Source organism: Aedes aegypti, chromosome 2 (assembly GCF_002204515.2).
Source record: "Aedes aegypti strain LVP_AGWG chromosome 2, AaegL5.0 Primary Assembly, whole genome shotgun sequence".
Classification (NCBI taxonomy): Eukaryota; Metazoa; Arthropoda; class Insecta; order Diptera; family Culicidae; genus Aedes; species Aedes aegypti.
Window position 1 is genome coordinate 389,732,424 of NC_035108.1, and position 21,387 is coordinate 389,753,810.

The 21,387-nt window shown below is 36.3% G+C and overlaps 1 protein-coding gene across 6 annotated transcripts in view; it reads left to right on the forward strand.

Annotated features, from left to right (window-relative positions):
• The window catches only part of LOC5572795, a 151,320-nt gene that overhangs the window by 73,310 nt on the left and 56,623 nt on the right, over positions 1 to 21,387 (forward strand). For all 6 annotated transcript variants that reach the window (XM_021846983.1, XM_021846984.1, XM_021846985.1 and 3 more), the window contains one exon: positions 17,618 to 17,831. In XM_021846983.1, coding sequence (XP_021702675.1) covers positions 17,618 to 17,831 — 214 coding nt within the window. The remainder of the gene's footprint in view (positions 1 to 17,617; positions 17,832 to 21,387) is intronic.

The following is a 21,387-nucleotide window of genomic DNA, read 5'->3' on the forward strand; positions in this document are numbered from 1 at the left end:
CGTTTAGCTCATATACTAGTTACAGTTAAACAAAAGTTCAATAAATTAAATTTTCTATATTTTACTATTGACGTGCAAAGTAGTTCAACATAAAATGAGTAAGTATTGGTTAAGAAGGTTAAGACATTTTTTTGGGACACGCTCGTTTTTACGAATGACTACTTATTTACGTCCCACTTTCTCTACTACTGGTACACGCTCAGAATAATTATCAAAGGAATTGCATGTAGCTTGGCTTTTTATACACCTTGGTTCTGAAAAAATAAACAAAAATTCAAAGCTTATGCGTTAACTGGAAACTCCAGCACTGAAACAATACTTTGGACGTGTAAGCTTCGCACAACGATAGATTTTTTTTTGTCTTTCAATGCAATCTATGTATAACAGATAGACATTCATATTGTTATTACTATTATGTTTTATTTAAGACACCTTACCATTTTGTCATGGCATTCGTGTCTGATTAATTCAATTCATATTTTGTTAATCTACTAATGCTCACGATTTTTTTTTTCTATTCCTATATATTACATTAAATTCTTAAATCCAAATGTTCTATGCTAGGCAACACTATCATTCTAATCTAATAAAACTAAACTACATTATCATAAACATTTTGTCAACATCAACAGTTCAGAATTTTTACAGGAGAGTAGAAATAACCTGCTTATAAGAGAAATAAATCTTTGATAATTATTCTAAAATTATTGATAATTTTATTCGTCATTTGCTTTTTATTGCAATAGTCGATATTCTTTGTAATTCATCAGTACTATACCAGGGAGGGAGCTTCAGAATCACGAGATGTTTAGCCTCGAAAAGTTAGAAGAAATAGCTGTGGAAAACATAACCAACATTGCGGAAGTTTTCTTTAGCGTGGATCAATATTTTTCGTCACCACGCATCGGTCGTTGCGCATTCTAACGATTTTGTTCACTTTCATCGCATAGTTGGTTTGCGTTCCATTCACCACTGAAATTGTAATTCTTGACATTCCATTCACCCCGCCTTTTGGCGTTTATCATACAATTATGAAAAGACCCTTATGACCATACATTTTGGTAAGCTTTATTCTTGTACGCAATATGATGTACATATTTCAAGGAATTGTAGAAAAAGCTAACATGTGTGTCACAGGATACCTTTCGGCGAACGGGATTGATGCGTGCATACTGAGGTCATAAAAACGCGTGGTTTACGGTTTTTCTTCTATCGTGTTCCATTCAAGATTTCTCCGTGCTCTGCTGAATGGGAAGATCATAAAAATTGTAGGAATATAGAGTTTTGATTGAATGTGATGATGATGGTCGTATAATGACTGTCTGCGGTATCTACTGAACACTGTTTCGCATTAAATTTTCTATCACAGTTGCTTTAAAAAGTTATGACAAATGTCTCAGTACCTATAGTAAAAATATAGGGAATGGATCAACATACGCAGTTTCTAATATAGCAGTTTGTGGTGCGCATCGTACCTTCGAGCAAAGTCTCTCAGTGCTACAAAAACAGTACTTTTCAGTGCTACTTTGTTCTACCTATTGTTCCCTTTTCGACCCTTGTTTGGACCCGTGCCTTCGATTTTGTTTTAGACCCGTTTGCGAAAGCTAGCGGTGATAATCTTGCTTCTTAGAATCTTAGAAGGTCTCTTCTTCTTTCGTTTATTCACTAAAAAAATGGTTGCAACCACGAACAAAAGTAAAAGAGAATTTGTGACAACTTCCATCCAAAAAGTGGATTTCAAAACTGTCATTGAACGTGATAAAAATGGAAGAAAGGTCTCCTTCCAAATTGCAAAGAAAGGAGATTGTCGCCTATCGCCGGAAACTCTTAAAGATCGCGAACTTCTTCTCAAACATCTTGAAGAGAAGAAGCATTTTTTTTTACTTGTGACTACAAAACTGAACGTTTGTTCAAGGTTGTCTTTGAAGTGACTATATGTCACCTAAAGAGATAAAAAATGAAAAATAAATGATTTACTTGAATTGTCACCAGTCCAATCCGCCATTTGTCGGCAAGGGCTTTCTCAAGAAAATTATTAAGTTCATTTTAACAAAATTGATCTAAATTATATTAAGGCTTTAGAAAAGCAAGACTTATGTTCGATGTCTATGTGACATGGGAACATTTCCAAAAACCTGGAGGAAATTTCCAGAACACCCCACTCAGGGCCGTCGGAGGTTCTTCTCACGCTAAAGACGTCAGTCCTGCGAAGGAAGATACCAAAAAATGTGTATGCGCAAATTGCGGGGGCAATCATAAGTCTAACTCTTCACAGAAAGAAAAATCCATGTAAATTTCAGCGTGAAATCGTGCACATAAAGGGAATGCCAGTTTTGCCGCAAATTTACATAACACATCGTGTAAAATTACATCAAAATCATGTAAATTTATGCCAATTGTCGCGTAATCGGTTGAAGTCCATGCTAGATTACACGATGTTTAGCGGAAACTTTCACGATGTTATTGTAATTTTACACGACGTGACGTGTAAATTTGCGACATTGCTGGCATTCCCTTAATGTGCATGATTTTACGCTGAAATTTACATGGATTTTTCTCTCTGTGTTAGGAATTCACTTCGCGCAAACGAATCATAGAAGCGAAACGAATCGTACCAGACAGATGAACGGCAACGTTTTTTGTAGCCGGAATTCCCCTGTCAAAATCTCCAACAATTCTCATTTTTCAGTTAGGTTAGGACTGGGGGTAATTTGCCCATGTTAAGGAAAACAGCGATTTTAGATGTGAAAAACAGTATTTTATGTTTTTTATTTCAATTTTGGCCGGATAAACATACATGTTTTCTATCAAGTTGAAACAACTATCCATTTTAGCTTTTTTGGGATTTATATATATTTTTTCAATGCTTGCTATATGTATTGTTTTGTGGGGTAAAACACCCCGCTTAAGTTCAGCGTTACTCATGCTGTCAACGTACGCACACAATCAAGCTTACTTATATGTTGCATACATTCGGGCGTTTATTCAGATGTTATTGTTTAATAATAGTATACATGCTGATGTGAAAAATATACACTTGTAAGGTTCAAATTTGCACGTAACTTCAACGTGGCATTACGTTTGGTAGAATTTAAATTCAAACGGTTGTTTTGGTGTTATGAAATGGGGTAAACGTTTTGCCCCTACGAGTTGATTAAAAATTAGGTCCTTCAATAAGCTTTCAATGATAAATTTAACATATATTTTGCATGTAATACAAACTATGGCAGTGCATAACTTGGCTCTCAACAATAGTTTCAGAAAATTGGTGATTTATCGACCTAATAAATGACCTTGAAAATAACAACGAAAACAGCGAAAAACGTTTTTATACGTTTTTTACTATTTTCTTGAGAAAATAATAGTCGTTCGAATCTTTTCAATTCCTATGCCAATATTGTCGCAGGTAATTTCAGTTTCTCCCCTTTAATGGGTAGTATCCACTTCGTAAGTACCGTGAAAAAGGATAGGACAAGTACATACTGTCCAGAGAATGCTTCAGCTGTCCAATTTACTTGAGCTGTATCCAGTTGGCAAGTAGAATGAATATCCGTAACGTTTCATAACGCCTGACTTGCTAATCCAATTTCGCTGTCATTTAGCCGCGCGGAAAAATGGTCCGCACGATTATTACGCACACGACAACGCGGATCTACTCAAATCTGAGTTGTTTCAAGACAAAACCGTAGTTGAGCCCAATAACCCAAATTTGGCTAAATTTCCAAAGCCTCCATTAGGTACTTTGCCTTTGAAGCCATAAGAAAAAATTACCTCATTTTTATTGGATTCAACGCAAAATTGAGTTCATTCAACCCAAGCTTGAGAATAATGTATTTACCCAAATTTGGCTTATTGGGCAAAACAACCCTCATTAGATAGGTGTAGCTCTCTCTATTTTTGACAACATTGGTGGGGAAGAGAGAGAATACCGAGAAATTTTGGGTTGAGAGAATAATCGATATACTTAATTTTGGGTAAAGTCAACTCAAAAATTAGGTAAACTGTTTTTTTTTTTTTTTCGTGCAAAGAAAATAGTGACAGTTCGCTCATACTGGATCAGCTGTCAAAATTACTTTGGTAATTAGCAGCAAACTGTACTTGACCGCTCTACTTGGGATGTCGATACTCAGCCTAAATTGTCTTTCTATGGATAACCGTTCTAATTGTTTCAAATCGAATAGAAATACTCTTGCCCCTGCAGGTAACTTCTACTCCGCCTCTTCATCAACGGAAAGTCCCAACAGAAAATCATCAGAAAATTTGCCTACTTTTAGTAACATGTCTCCCTTTGATATTGGCTGAAGCTGTCCAATTTGGTGTAAGATTTACTAATAAAAAGGTTATTGGATTACGTTTCTCTAATGGATCCAAATATATCTTTTTAATTTTTATAATTGGAATGCTCGTTGTTTGAATGGTAAAGAAGACGAGCTGTTAGAAAATTAAACAGTCAATGACATACATAGAAAATGAATACAGTCAAACCTCCATGAGTCGATATCTGAAGGGACTATCGACTCATGGAAATATCGTGTAATGGAACAGAGATGCTTTGAAACATGTTCGAGGGGACCATCATAGTAACCATGACATTTTGTTTCTAGTATGGTTCCATAAGTCGATATCGAGTCATGGAACATCGACTCATGGAGGGTTCACTGCAAATGAAAAAAAGGATTTAGTAGAAGGGCTATTAGGGTATTGAATTAAGAAACATCCTGAAGAGCACTCATCAATTCCATGAGCGATGTTGTGCATTGAAGTCACCAATGACCATTTTTTTACTTATTGCTATTCAATTCCCGCAAAACGGTTTGAAGCAAATTACCTTGCTGTCCAATGCATTGTAAAGGCAAATATGAAGCTATAAAAGTATATTTACCAAGCTGTGTTTCAAAAAAACACCTAAGGTTTCAATAACTTTGGTTTCAAATGATGAAAAAAGTTGATGTTTTCTACAGTTTTGACTCATATTCTGAACACTTAAGTCCAAAAGTGACCTAAAATGCATCTGCTGGGCATGAATTATCTGATAACAGTGTAAATTTCAAATTCTTCGCAAAGTCTAATAAATTAAGTTATACTGACCTCGAACTGGAGAATCATCACTACTCCCGAAGTATAAAATAGATTAAAAGATGTAAAATTGAATATCAAACGACTGCCATGTCCTGGCAATTTGGTGACATATTTCAGCGAAACATCTCAACCAAAACGCCATACACAAAAACGAGTATTCGGAATATAAGGCTGTTCGGATTTGTGACAAAACTGTATGGCTGTGAATAATGATAGCAGCTCTACTACATAACATGGATGGAGCATAACGATAAAGAAAAAAGTTTGCATCTCTTTTGAGTTTAGATGCAGTTTTCAAATAACTGCTTTATGTATGATAATAAATCTTCGAGCTGTTTAGTGGATACCCAAATATAAGTGATAAATCGAATTAAGTACTATACCATTTAATTCCGCTAGAGTATGTATCATTTGACAGGTATGTAAATTCGACCTCAACTGTAAGGCTGTCTTCAGTTGCGTTTACTATAGACTCGACAGTTGAGGTTGAAAAACACGTTTCAATCCACTGGACAGCAAGTTAATTTGCTTCAAACTGACTTGCGGAAATTGACTCGAAATAAGTAAAAATATGTCATTGGTGACTTAAGGTGAAGATAAATTGAAGCCAAACCTCAAATTATCAAGAGCACAAATCTGGAGAACAGAACACCCGTTTGAGCTGAAAACTTAATCGATTGGTTACCACCAGTGTGTGACCAATCGATTAAATTTTCAGCTTTAACAGATATTTGGTTATCCAGATCCGTGCTCTTGAAAATTTATTTATTTATTCATTTATTTCCATACCAATACATGTAGAGTAAGGTTATTACCTTTTTTAATTCTACATTCAGAAAAAAAAAAACAATATGTATGTGACGAATTCATTTCTTAACTTACAACTATTTCAAAAACAAGTTATTAGTTCTAGATACAATTTAAACTACTGGTTACTTGTGTTCAACCATGAGATGCACCCCCTGCGAAACTCGTTGATAGACCGCGAAATTTTTATTTGAGCCGGAATCTGGTTCCAATAAACAATGCCACGCACGAATAAAGTATTTCTGTAGTATGAAGTTCTAAAGCGCAATATACGGAAATTCCTCTCACGAATACTACGAAAAGGTTGGAGTTTTTCGTGCAAATATAGAGGTTTTGCTGTGTTGATGATTTTGTACAATGTTATGAAACAACGGAATTTTACAAAATTAGAAAAAGAGCATCCAAGCAATTGCGGTTGAAGGTGTGAAACTCTAGAGTACGACGACAAATTGAATACCATCTAAAACAGCAATTCACAGCAACGCGGAGTCTGCCGAGATACCGAGAAGAGGCGTTAAGCAAAAACTCGCTCCCATATACCAAATGAGGCAGTAGTAAGGTTTTGAATAATTTAAGTTTAGTTGCTGTTGGTAAAAAATTAGCTGTCAGTTTAAGATGACGAAGTCCGTTATAGACTTTTCTACACTGAGAATTGATATGGCTGTCCCATTCTAAGTTGCTTTGGAAAATTACACCCAAGTTGGATATTTTGTCAACGTACTTCATAGGAACATTGTTCAAGAATGTGAAGGGTGGTGAAACCGTATTGTTGCGAGATCGAGTCATGAACAGAACTTGTGATTTTTCTGGATTCAAGGGTAAAAGGTTACGCTCAGACCACCGGTAAATATTCCTCAAATCTAGATTTATCAAGCGAGCAATTTCAGATATTGACAATCTGTTGGAACATAAATAAATTTGCACGTCATCTGCAAAAATATGCATTTTACAGAATTTTATTACATTTGGAAGGTCATTTATAAAAAGGGAAAATAATATTGGACCTAAAACGGACCCCTGCGGAACTCCTGAGACAATATTAACAAATTCAGAATACTTATCGTCAACAGCAACTGCTTGTTTACGATTATGGAGATATGAACGAATGAGTGAAACTGCTGATCGAGAAAAACAAAATTGGTTAGATAATTTCTGTAGCAACTTAGAATGGGATACTCTATCAAACGCCTTCGAGAAGTCTAGTAACAACAAAAACCCAGTTCCATTTTTGTCGATTTCTTGATGTATGTCATCATGAACAGATAGTTGTAGTGCTATGGTTACTGCGAAAACCCGATTGCCGCGAGTAAAGTAGGTCATTGTTATCTAGGAAGGTTTGAATCTGCGATTTAATGATTTTTTCGAAAGCTTTGGACAACGAACTCAAAATACTAATGGATCGTAAATTACTTAAATCAGCACTACCAGTCTTTTTCGGAATAGGAATAACCTTAGCCATTTTCCAAGCATTAGGAAACTTCGATGTACTAATAATCAGATTGAAAATATACGTTAACTGCGTTATTATATGGGGAAGGATCATTTTGACGGATTTCAATGGAACCTCATCGAAACCCACGGCATTAGATGTAATAGAATCAATTGCGTTTATGACCTCAAATGTTGTTACTTCATGAAAGCGTAATCCATGAGAATTTTCAGGAAAAACTGTAACAGTTGACGAGGCTTCTGAAAAATTACTTGCAAAATTTTCATTCATTTCATCACAAGTATTTATAGGCTGCACTGCTGACTTAGAACTTGATGTAACATTGAGTTGCTTGAGTCTACGCCAAAGGTCTTTGCTGGAGACAGAACTGTTAACCGTTTGTGAAACATATCTTATTTTAGCTAATTTTATTTTATGGTTGGCTCGATTGCGTAAGCGCTTGTACTGATCGTGATTATATTGACTTCTTTCAGACACCCACAAACGATAGGCTAAATCTCTTTCAATGATGGCGAATTGGATTTCATTGTTAAACCAACCATTTTGGTTTCTGGGTTTATGAATTTTTAGTGGAACAAAATAGTTATGAAGCTGAGTCAAATGGAAATTGAAAAAGTCTAACGCTGTATCGGAATCCGTAATGGAATATAAATGATCCCAATCAATAGAATACAAAGCATCATTCAACGATGCGTAATCTATTTGAGCATAATTTCTAAATGTCCGGTAGCTTGTCACATTTGAGCGAGAGATGTTTAAAAAAGCGAAAATCATATCGTGTTTTGAAAAACCAGCTGCAGCTACTTGATTGAATTTGACGACAAAGTCAGGCATATTTGTAATAAACAGATCTATCAATGAGCAGCCACCACAATGAAAGTGGGTTGGTTCTCTGTTGATCAAATGCATGTCAAAGTTGTCCATAACGCTTTGAAATCTACTAGTTCTTGCATTAATAACATTCATGTCAATATTAAAGTCACCCACAAGCACGACGTTTTGATAATGAAGGGAGAGTTCTGCCATTTTCTGTTCAATAATTTCTGAACAGTCATTTCTTGGTGGATTATAAACAACACCTAATAAAAATTTGCTTTGGTTAAAAGAAACTTCTGCAAACACGTATTCTGTGACATCACCTTCATCGGCATCAGATAGATCAGATGCTGCTATAACACGGCATCTCAAATCGTTTTTACAGTAGATAGATATGCCTCCACCACGAGCATACGACCGATCATTTCTAATTTCTCTGTAACCTTCAACAGCAACCATTTCATCCGATATATTCGAAGTTAACCACGTTTCTGTCACACATATGATGTCAATATTACTGTTTTCAAAGCATATTTTGAATTCATAAAGCTTGTTAAGTTGCCGTGCACAAAGGCTTTGCACATTGGTAAAGCATATATTAAGTTTATCGGAAAGCAGAGCAGTACGCATAGCGACTTTGGGAATGCAAGAGAATACTCCATCCGTGCGTACACTGTTTACTTTCCCGTTATCCAGCATCAATGAAAAATGTTATGTACGAGCTCGAGAAAGAATGCATCCCAATCAACACAAAGTAACCAGTTGTAGTAACTAGAAGTGAATGATACACTAAGGAGTAATACAAAATCATTTCTGCACCTAAAGCCTAACTCAAATGAGCAAAATTGCACTTGATTCAAAGAGAACGATTGAATGATCAACTATTAGCACACAGCCATCAGCAGTTTGCTCCAATTAAGCTTAAAGAAGGAAGATAACACGGAAAAGCGAAGATAAGAACAACGGATAAGTTGGGTTGTAAACATGGATTAGCAAATAAGAAGAGTTAGGATGTTTGTTTTCGGTAGATCAGATTGCTTCGACGACTGCCCGGTCGCAAATAAAGTTCACACGATCCGGCTTCCAGCGATCCTTTAGACGCCTATCCGACAGCTTGATCCATAGAACAGTTGTGTTACCAATCGTGAGTGTTTGGTAGCCGTGGTAATGCTTTCGGTTCGCATGAGATATTCTTGACGGTTTGCGTGTCTTTGTCGCGACGATTTGGTGAGTGAATGTGATAGAAGGTGAAAAGCACAGCCAGTGTCTTTGAAGGTTCTCTTGAGTATCCACCGAAATATAAACCGCACAATCCTCATACCCACAGTGTGGACTTCTTTGAAAAGATTCAACACGCTCTTCATCTGCCAGTCCGCTTGCTTGATCATAGACAACAGATGAATGATCGAACGATGAAGCTGCTGATGTATCACTCGATGCCTACAGATTCCTTTTTAAATCAGCCATTGATCTGTCAATTCTTTTCTGCAACTGCTCATGCCCTTCACGAAGCACTCGAAATATTTTCGACAGAAAATCTGGATTCACTCGATTCGGCGAGAGTTCTGAGTACCAATTGTTTGTATAGGTACAATTGCTATTGTTCGAAAAGGCGTTCACTCATGAGGCTGTACCTAACTGTAGTCACGTACCAGTTAGATTACGCAAAAACACCAGAATTAACCATTAAAATTTATGTTTTGCAAGCTCGTTTAAGCTATTTGCTAGTTGGCTACACAATCGATGTCAACAAGATAATTGATCCGGGATAAAACAGCACTAATTTCTCGAATGAATCAGGCGAACAAATCTCACTCACTCGCGACCATCTCTTCAGAAACGACTTTGAGGTTTGGCTTCGATTCATCTTCACCTTAAATGCGAAACATCGCTCATGGATGACTGTTTCTTAATTCAATACCCGATAATCCCTGATACCCTAATTGTAATTTTGATGTTAACATTTCTTTGCAAACATAACTTGATATTGACAATGCTCTTGAAATTGCTATGCAGTTTGAAAGCGCGTATAATTTTAATTATCATTGGAATCACTATTCCAATTGAAAATCGTGTTACTCAGGACTTCGAAAGCATTCTCAATCAAGATAACGTTTTCGGAAATTCCTGAGAAACTGATTTGAAAGAAGTGAGAGCTATTATTGAAAAAAAATGAAAGCCCCTGGCGAAAATGTAATTTTCTACATCCTTGTCAAGAAACTTCTAGAAAGTAGCTTATCATTCTTGGTTGATATACTTAACAAATGTTTTCATTTGGCATATTTACCTGACAAATAAAAAATGCCAAAGTTGTATCAATTTTTAACCGGACCGGATAGCTACCAGCTATCGTCCAACTAGCTTACATTCCTCCAACAGTAAACTTTTTGAGGTCATTATGAACAGAATGATGGTCCTCATCAAATAAATTTAAATTTTTACCAATGAACAGTTCGGATTCCGCAATGGACATTCGATAACTCATCAACTTTTACATGTAAATTTGATTCGTTTCAATAAATATAAAGTCTTTTCTACTGGTTTTGCTCTTCTAGACATAGAAAAAGTATTCGACAGTGTTTGGTATGGAGGCTTGATTGTAAAATTTAAAAAAAAAACTTGAATTTTCCAACATACATTGTTAGAATAATCCAGAGTTATCTGTCGAACCGTACATTTCAGGTTAATTATTCGAACTCCAAGTCTGAAACAATTTCTGTAGAAGCTGGTGTTCCTCATGACAGCAATTTGGGATCAATTTATACAATATTTTCACATCTGACGTAACCGACTAACCTCAGGAATGTCCAAAAATCCTTGTTTGCGGATGACACACGCCTCTCCGCCAAAGGACGAAGCTTGCCCGTAATCTGTAGTAGATGGCAAAAAAAATTGGATTTTTTTTCTTCATACTTGTAAAAAATGGAAGATTTCTCCTGATGCTCCCAAAACTCAACTCATAATATTCCCACATAAACTAAAAGCTAAAATGATACTAATAAAAGAATAAATAATTCTCATTCAGAAATATGTAATTATGTTTACAATTGTGCATAACGATGATTGCTGAACTTTTTTTTTTTTGAATAGCATCGTTCAAAATCAATAATTTCGAAGTTTTTAATTTGGTAGCTCAGATATCTAGTACGGGAAGATCACCCCTATGTTAATCCAACCTTACAATTCAGATCTAATTCCAATATTTGACCCAAACGCAACGCAGCGCACTATGCCACAAAACCTACTGCCTTCATGGTCAAGGTTACACCCATATGGTAATCAGAGGGCACGTTTCAGTCATTCGTCTCACTTCCATTACGATAAATATTATTGTTTGTCTGAGTGGCACCCAAACAGTGCAGCCTATTTATACACGTGACAGTAAACTATATAGTTAAAATAGAGATGTTTTGCACTGCGCTGAAAACTGACGCTGGGATCTTGATTATGATCCTCAGGTTATAGTTGGACATCAAAAGAGTCACGACACATCATACTGAATCCTTCTGTAAGTGGCAGTAGTGGAGTGTCATTAAAATATATGGTGCACATATTGGCAATAGGATACATTGTTGCAGTGTGTGGAAAACATGATCTAGTGCAGTTAACTCATCGCATCTTGATATTTAAGAGAGCATTGAGATAAGGAGATTTCAAGATACGGAATTTTTGTATTTTCATGTGTTTAAATAACCAGTAGCAAAGTTATCTCTAAACTGAAAATTGACTTTCGATTGTTCGCAAAATTACAGTCAAAATGTAGCTCAACCATTATGATTTTTTCATCTGCAATCCATAACTAAGACATCAATATTTGTTTTAAAATACAAAATGAAAATCTTCACAGAATACAGATATAATAAGTAAAACTATCATCGTTACCCCATTTTACGGTATTTGTTTTGTTTCGGCACAAATTGATTCGTGACTAAACATAACCTTTTTTGAACATGCTGGTAGGCTGCGTTCATTATCAACAATTTTAACTAAATCATGTCGGAGAATATCTTTCCAAAAAAATCAAACTAATTTTTTGCTGAAGCTATAACCGTTTTTGCACAATGCTGTTGTCGACTACAAACGGTCATTTTTTCGGTGTTGTATCTAAATGGAAATCCTATGCGACCCAACATGGTGAAAAGAGCAAAACGGGAAACGAATTGCAAATAACATCGTACCCATGCCCAAAATTGCCGCCTTACCCAAAAGCCACAAAAGCCTCACCTAAGCAGCTGATAAATCCATTCCTTTTCTTGGCTATCAGTTCCGTTGGTTCTCATGAAGTTCGTTGGGTTCCTGGGTATGGTTAAACTTGGATCGCTGATACACGTATAAATACAAAGCAGTAGCCACGCAGAATGTACGATGGTATTAAGTTTTGAATAAGACTTACACTGAGTTGTGCTCTTATAATGCTGGTACAGTTCGCTTGTTATATTTATATTAATATATGGCAACTAGGCAAATTAGGAATGCTGATTTATGGGCACAGTAGGACCACTTCCTAAAAAAAACACGGGAAAATGATTTGACCGCAGATGTTCAGTATGCTGGTATATGCTGATAGTTTTTTTTTATTTCTTTATCTTAATAGAATCTATATCGTAATAAAGGAGAAATCTGATTATTGAACAGGTCTGTTGGTTGAGCAACCACAATGATCATGATACTTTTCATTTCTCGTGTGTGTATCTCTGATGATATTACGTTAACAAGTAACATAGAAGTCTTCTACTGCTGATAGTGGGGCAACTTATAGATTCGCGAGAAAATATGTTCCGATTCATAATAGCGAGTGGATAATTAAAATGATTGTTACTGGAGCAGAAACATCACAGTAGGCAGGCCTTACATTGCTAAACTCATTCGTTACTTATACCTACGTATCATATACAGTCAAAGCTTCATAAGACGATAGTGAAGGGTCCATCGACTCATAACGACTCATGTAACAGATATTCTATAGTAAGCTGTTTAAGGTGTAGTGACTATGTTTTTTGTTTTTATTATGATTCGATATCTAGTAATAGAAGATCAACTCATGAAGGTTTGACTATAATTACCTTGACTTATGCGTTGTCTGTTTTCATATCTGTAAGCCGGCGCGAAAAACTAAAACGCTTAAAAATTTTGCGAGCTGGTTTAAACAGGTGGAATCTTCGCAAGGCCTAGTTAGAAAAGGCTTATGAAAAGCATAAGCTTTTGTATAGGCAAAGGGCACTTTGTATAAGCAAGTACACTGTTCCCACTGTAAGCTAGTCAAAATAAAGTTTAAATAAATAGAGGACGAGCATCAATTTTCGACCCATAATTAATTTCTTACTCGTTCATACTAGAGTGTCCATCCCGTTTCAATTATTTTCTCTTCATCATTAGCCGATTTTATAATCCAAGGCTGAGAAAGCAAATTTGAAAGTACACCTAGACTTCAGTGAATAATTTTGGGTAAATGACTTTTTGCATGATCTTCTACAATACCTTCTATGATCTTTAATCGTTTCTTTAAAACAGTTTTGATGACTTTTCAAATGTTTGCAGCAAATTGCTTTCATATTATGACTTAATTTTTACCATACTTCCATTCATAAGTGATATAGATAATTTCAAACTGTTATCTTGGAAAGTTACATTATCTTTTTCTTTCATTGAAAAAACATTGTAGTGTTGAATTTCAACTTTTATTTTAACCAAAATACTAATTTTATTGAAAATTTGTGAAATCCCGGGATCCCGGTATTTTCCGAGATAAGCTTAGATTTTTGCCCCGAATCCTGGGACGAGCAAAATGGCCGGGAAATTGACACTCTAGTTCATACGATTTTGACCTATTTTAAATTGACATTTGAAAATTAGCGAAGACTTCTTGAAGATCGAGAATTAGTGCTCTTCCCTTACTGACACGTCTATTTCTTGACTATATGTAATATGTTTAATAGGATGCCCTATAATGATCAAACTACATAAAAAAAAAACCTTAAGTTATACCCCATAATTTGTTCATTTGAACCCTTAAATCTATTGTGAAGGTTTAAGAGGAATCCATCAACTCTAATTGGGGGTTAAATAGCTTGAATTTTGTATGAAGAAAACCAAACAAATTTATGGAAAAACTGTTCCAGCTACATTTTCAAACTTGGATGAAATTCTTTCGACGATTTCAGTGTCGAAACGCATTTAAAAATTAATACACTTTGTTTGAAAGTGTTGGGCAAAAATATGAAGTTGGTGCAGTCCTATAATGGAAAATGAAAGCATAACAGTCTCTATATAAACTTTCAACCAAAGTAACAGTGAATTGTGTTCAAGTTCATATTTTCTGCTGAACAATAGAAGCAAAATGAGTTATTTGTGCGGTGGTGTGAAATGCATATGCATTCAGAAAATACAAGAAAAGTGTGAACATTTGTATGAGAAGACAAACTTAAAACATTGAATGCTGTTTCATCAATGCTTACTCTCTCCGTGTGGGACAGTTATTTTTGCAATATGAGTCATGTTCGGGATTGGAGACAAAACGGTATAACTTTTCTTTGTTTCTTAGCGAAAAAACTGCACACTATGGCCAAACATTTAATTATTTTTCTGATTTGATGTAACATTGATCAATTATGTTAACAAAGTAAAATATAGCCACTTTTTTATTCATGTCTTCAGAAGTCGAATATTTAGGTTTGAATCTAATAAATCATTTACTTTTTGAGTTATGTACACTCCCGTGCAAAAGATTGGGTTCACCCTTTCAAAAACATACAAAAATGTTCTGTCCATATCTCTGTTATTTCACGTCCAATTGAAACTCTTTAAGGCGCATTCGAACGGCAAAGAGTTATTCTTACTTCGTATCTATTTTTCCAAAAACATTTTTTAAATTTTGTATGCTAAATTGTTACTTAAATTTGTGACATTTTTCAAAAAACACATTGAAAAATAGGTTGTGCTACTTTTCCCCGAATGTTGGTTCCCCGAATGTAGAAGACGGCGTTGGTGGTCTGATGGCTACCGCTTCTGCTTCATATGCAGAAGGTCATGGGTTCAATCCCAGGCCCGTCCCTTTCCTCGTACTTTGTAGTTGTATATCTCTCACTTGCTTCTATCTTCCATTCTAAATATATTACACTCAAACTATATTCGTTCATAGCAAACGCTAGAACCAGAGACGGACAAGAAACCGTTTCTCTAACGCTTCCTACTTCCACGCGCACGCCTTTTTTACGCCTGATACATAGGCAGTCTGCTAACCACAAAAGAAAACCTCTCTGCCATGCCTTTCCCCCAAACCATACACTCCCGCATGAACTGGCGTGGATGCAGTGGAATATACGGTCTACGTGGGAGCCAGTTCAATGCATCATCAATTCCTCCCCCTTCCCCTCATTGGTCTGCATTCTGACGTGGCAGGTGCCATTGTTGCCTAAAAATAGAAGGTCACCAGCACTTATACACTGAGGATGCCTGTTAGTCTCAAGCAGTCATTCGGTTGGTTCCTTGTGTAAGTGCAGCTGATCTGGCGATACTGGAGTGCATCCACGGGCCAATCAAGCTCAAGCTCAAGCTCAATGTCGGTTCCCCGGATGTAGTTTCCCCGAACGCCAGTTCCCCGAATGCCTGTTCCCGAATATCCCGTTTCCCCGAATAACCCACTTCCTCGAACAGTTTTTGGCAATCATAATTGTCATAACTTTTTACATTTCAGGTAAGTGAACGTACTGGTCATCTGATATGCACCCTTCTTTATTTGATTGGCGGTTCTTAGGAGTTTTACCGTCCTCAGCGTTTTTGGCAACATGTGTATAGTCGAGAAAGACCAAATACCTCCTTCTTTCGATTGCCTATCGTTCTTTCTAGTTCACCATCTTGCTACTAAAAACTATTAGAGCTCCTATTCGAACAGTACCACTTTTCGGGGAACTGGGTCATTCGGGGAAATGGCTTTCGGGGAAAAGGGTCATTCAGGGAACTTGCGTTCGGGGAACCGACATTCGGGGAAACGACATTCAGGGAAAAGTAGCACAATCTTATATTCTTTGAATTTTTGGCGGAAGAATCTGGAAAGTTTTCAAAATCAATGAAACAGTTAGTCAAGTCATCGTGCAAAAGTTTGGGTTCACCCCTCAGTATGGTGCAAATCGTGCAAAAGTTTAGGTTCTCCTGAGCCGCACGAACATCATTTTTGTCAATATCTCTGCCATTTTTGAACCGATTTTAATAGTTTAAGGCTTTTTTGTGCGCAAATAATGGCACGTACATGATTGGTTTGAGATTTCACAGATTTAAGTAAGTTCAGGTGAACCCAAACTTTTGCACGATACACCATACTGAGGGGTGAACCCAAACTTTGGCACGATGACTTGACTGATTGTTTCATTAATTTTGAATACTTTTCAGTTTTTTCCGCAAAAATTTCGTGAGTGCTCTTCAAAGAATATAAGATGACGATTCTAATGACACGCTGAGGAAATTAGATATGATTTTTCAGTGTAACAATTTTAAGTTAAAATTTAGCATATAAAATTTAAAAAGTGTTTTAAGAAAAATACATACGAAGTAAGAATAACTCTTTGCCTTTCGAATGCGGCTTAAAGAGTTTTCATTGGACGTGAAATCACAGAGATATGGACTGAACACTTTTGCATGTTTTTTAGGGAGTGAACCCAAACTTATGCACGGGAGTGTATATTGAAAAAAAAAAAAAAAACAGTCCTACGGAACACGCCTAATGGTAGGCAATTTCCTTAGGTATTTAGGCATTTTTGAAGTAATTTGATGTATTATGCTGAATTGATTTTTTTTAATTTGTTCGTTTTTCTGGCGTTATGTTCCAACTAGAACATAGCCTGCTATTCTATGTTCTTACGAGCAATAGAACAGTTATTTCTCTTCCATTTGAACATGCTTCATTCGTATATCGTGAGGCAAGCAAGAAGATACTCTATGCCCTGGAAAGTCGAGTAAATTTCTTTTTTCGGAAAGATTTAGGACCAGCTGGATTTAGTTCCGCTTTTACTGCTACGGCTATCACTGGCCAAATATTCATGCCAAAACCTATAACTTTAACTAAATATGTCGCCTCTAATAAAAGAAAATGTGCACATCCGTTATATTAATTTTAAAAATTCGAGCACTCAAGTTTATCACAGTCATATGCATTATGCATACGCATTTAGGCTAAGATAAACTGTTTTGTTGATTAATGGTTTTTCTGGTTTACTTTTTGGCAGTACGTTGACATATATAAATAAAATTATATGTTTCGCCGTTTGATACTGGTCGTTAAGCAGATATTTAGAAAACAGTCCCTCTGTTCATCCCCCACAGTCCAAATTGGGAACAGCTTAGCGAAAAGATCTCTATCAGTTTTGCACACGTCAAGCGCCGTCAACGCACTGCGCTTTTTGTTATTCGCACTTCAATTATAATAAACCGCCGCTAATTAATTTTTCGTGCTTATTTTCACATCTCTTGCAGAAAATCAGCTGCCTCGCTTCGCCTCCCGCAACCAAAACGACTCGATTGCGATCCAAGTGAGCCGGCGCTACACCCACCAGATCATCTCCCGCATCTACGGCATCTTTCTGCGGGAGATTCTCGGCTACCGCAACGTGAAACTGGTTGACCTGTACGAGCGAATGCATGACATCGAACGGGAGCGGCTGTTTGTCACCCTGGAAAACCTTGTGTCGTAAGTATTCTTCTTCTTTTCTGGCGTTACGTCCCCACTGGGACAGAGCCTGCTTCTCAGCTTCGTAAGTATATTAATATATTTAATGCCGGATGGTTAAGCATTACTTAATTTAAATTGTGATTGTTTTAAAAAAACCACATTTTTGCGCGAAATGAAGCACGTATACTTAAGAAAAAGCAACGACTTCGGCCATAATTTTATGAACATTTACATTGCTGAATAATTGTTGTTTTTATAAATGGCCATTCTATGGAAAAAATGAATAAATTCTGTAAAGCCTCGTTTTTTACGAAAATGAAACAAATTGACATATTTTTAAAAAAATCACAATCATTTTTCTACATGTACTCCTAATATATTCGACCGATATGCTACTATGTGACATTTAATCCATTCCAATGACTGTCAATAATAGCCACCGTGTGGTCAAAGCAAAATCAAACGATTGACCGGCAGTGGTGAAAAAGGCAAAACAGATGGACTGCCAATCAAACTCAAATTCGCAAGCATCTAGCGTAAGCTGACCATTTTCGATGATCTTTACCGGTACAATGATTCGACACAATCGCTTAACAATGAAGTTTGTTCTCGTTGATTTGACTTGAATGGATCAAAGCAAGTTTTATGGCGAGAGGATGGACTATACAGCTATGATTTAAGTTATATATTCTGTCCGTAAACGCTTAATTGTTCCATATGAAGAGGAAATCCAATATACATGAGACTGATATACGATTATAGGAAGTGTTGAAAATTTGACAATTCAATTGTTGAGACTTCCCGTATATTTCTCATAGCAGTACATTTAACACAACCTATAAAATGATTTGATGGCTTTGTTATACCTTAAGGTTAAAGAGCTTGAGTCTAACAAATATATGAGATAAATTAAACAAGTTCATTAAACTTTGAATTACTCTGATGACAATATTTACAATATCTACTGGATGTACTGGTACTGTTTCTCACTTGTTTTCGACATCTGATATCACAGAATCTCTAAGGGCATCTTCAAAGCTTTGGAAATGTGATTCGGGTGTTTCCTTTCCTTTCTGGCGTTACGTCCCAATTGAAACAGAACCTGATCCTCAACAGAAACTGTTCTTATGAGAATTTTCACAGTTTTTTACTGGGATCTTTCAATTATCTATGATTTGCATAACAAAGAGATCCTCAACCGGTTCTGTCTCAATTGGGGTGAAACGCCAGAAAGAAGAGGAAACATCCGAATCACATTTCCAATGCTTTGAAGATGCCCTTAGAGATTCTGCAATATCAAAAATTGAAAACAAGTAAAAAACAGTACCAGTAGATCCAGTAGATTTTGTAAGTATTGTCATCAGAGTAATTTAAAATTCATAGTACCACCAATAAGCTTGGAAACAATTATGTTTAACTATAACGAAGATTTGTGATCAAGTATGGATATGTTAAAAATATTTAATTTGAATAATAAGTTAAGTTGCGTATAGAAATTGATGCCCACAACTTCAGTATGTTCTAAAAATCTTGAGATTATCAATATTCCTAGCAGTACACTCTTTGAAACATATGAAACTTTATGGATAGGGACGAGAAAGTTTCAAGAGAATTGTTTTCTTCAATCATCATCCATCATTGAAAAAGCAAAGCTACTATGTTCAATTTTGTAACATGACAGCAGGAATGAGGAATGTCGTATTTCCGACGATTTTTTACAATTTATATGTAATTCGGATACAAAAATGATGTACTACATTAATGTTCAGAAATGACAAAGGAATGATATTACGATTGAACTTTTATGATTAGGCATGAGGTTAAGAATCTCGTAGAACAAGAACTATAGAGAAATGTATGTTTTACAGGTACTTTAATGATCAGAAATCAATTTTATGAGGTCAAAACCATTTCCAATCGGCATACAGTGTACTCAAAAGTTGTAAAGTACTAATAATATGTTCAACTAGTGGTATTTATTTTGATTTTTGTTTTTCCAAATTCTTGTTAGAATTTTTTGAATGTAAAAAAGCCAAAAACACAAATTCGACTTGAGGCACCTCCCAATCTTCTCTAAATTGGATGAAAATTTGTCTGGTAGCTTGTTTTAGTATTGCAACTAGGACTAGGGGGTGACTGCTTGAATCCCAGAAATTTTGATTTTTGTGAAACTGTCTAAGGAGCCAGCATCAAGGTCGGATCAAACACAACTCTGTAAAAGGATGAGTATAGTTTTATTTCATCAAATCATGTATAAAAATTGTGGACATACAGTGCCGGGCAGAATGAAGTATGCATTAGTCGTTCATCCATACAAAATGGACATGTTTAGAGGCATGGATCACAGCATCTCCATTCGGTAGAATGTAAATTATGGCTTTATACCTTGTTTAAGTATAAAATGAGGGAATGCGATGGATTTCTTTAAGGTGGAGATGAATCCAAGCCAAACTTCAAATTTTCAAGTGCACAAATCTGGAGAACCGAACATTCGTTTGAGCTGTAAACTTAATCGATTAGTCACTAGCTGATGGTGACCAATCGTTTAAGTTTTCAGCTCAAACGGATGTTCGGTTCTCCAGATTTGTGCTCTTGAAAATTTGAGGTTTGGCTTCGATTAATCTTCACCTTAAGTGGGCTTCGTGGCCGTGCGATTAGTGTTACCAAGCATTTAGCCACATCGAGTCAAGGAGTGTGGATTCGATTCCTGTTTCAGTCCGGAAAACTTTTCGTCAGGGATGTTTTTCGAATGTGTCATTGGACCATCCGAAAGTGACAGGCAGCACATAAATTTAGAGAATCAATCCGGTGAATTTGTTCCAGTATGATACTTTTTCTTTTGTGAGCCTTCCGGATCGTTTTTGTCCGCGTCGTGGAACTTCTGATCGTTTCTTGAACGGAAAATGTTATTTTCGGAGTTTGATAATTATGTTCAGATTGCGTATCCTGTCCGGGCGGGTGTTACGCAACTAACAATCGGTTGTGAATGCTTTTTAACCGTTCGATGACCCTGGAGGGATCGATTCTGCTGTTCGTATAATTTTGAGCAGAAAAACCGACTGTGTTATTCTAGGGTGTTTAGTTCGAACGCGCTTCCTTTCGTTTTTCGATTATCTAAAAATACAGTACCGCCCAGTACAGTTTTTCAATAGGCGTGATATTTTTTCCAATCCAATCTACGAAGTATACCGTAACTACGCTAACGCTAACGCTAATGTTTTTCGAATGTGTCATTGGGCGTTTTATGCTAGTGAGTTGTCTAGTGTGGTGCCTCCTTCAAAGATTAAATAACTGTCTACTCGAAACTCGAAGCATTCACTTGTCGATGTCTTTTAAGTCGAGTCTAGTAAACGACACTGAAGATGGCCTTACATTTATGGCCAAAAATCTGTAATTTCCGCACAATAATCACAGAACATCAAGAGAAATACGATATTTGCCTGTGAATCTTGAACTTATGGGGTCCCTTGTAGGCTGGCGCCTTTGGTAGAAATCAAGTTAACCATACGCAGCCTACGGCGTTGACTGTAAACAAGTTTCATCAATCATTATAACAATCACGGTAAAAAACCAC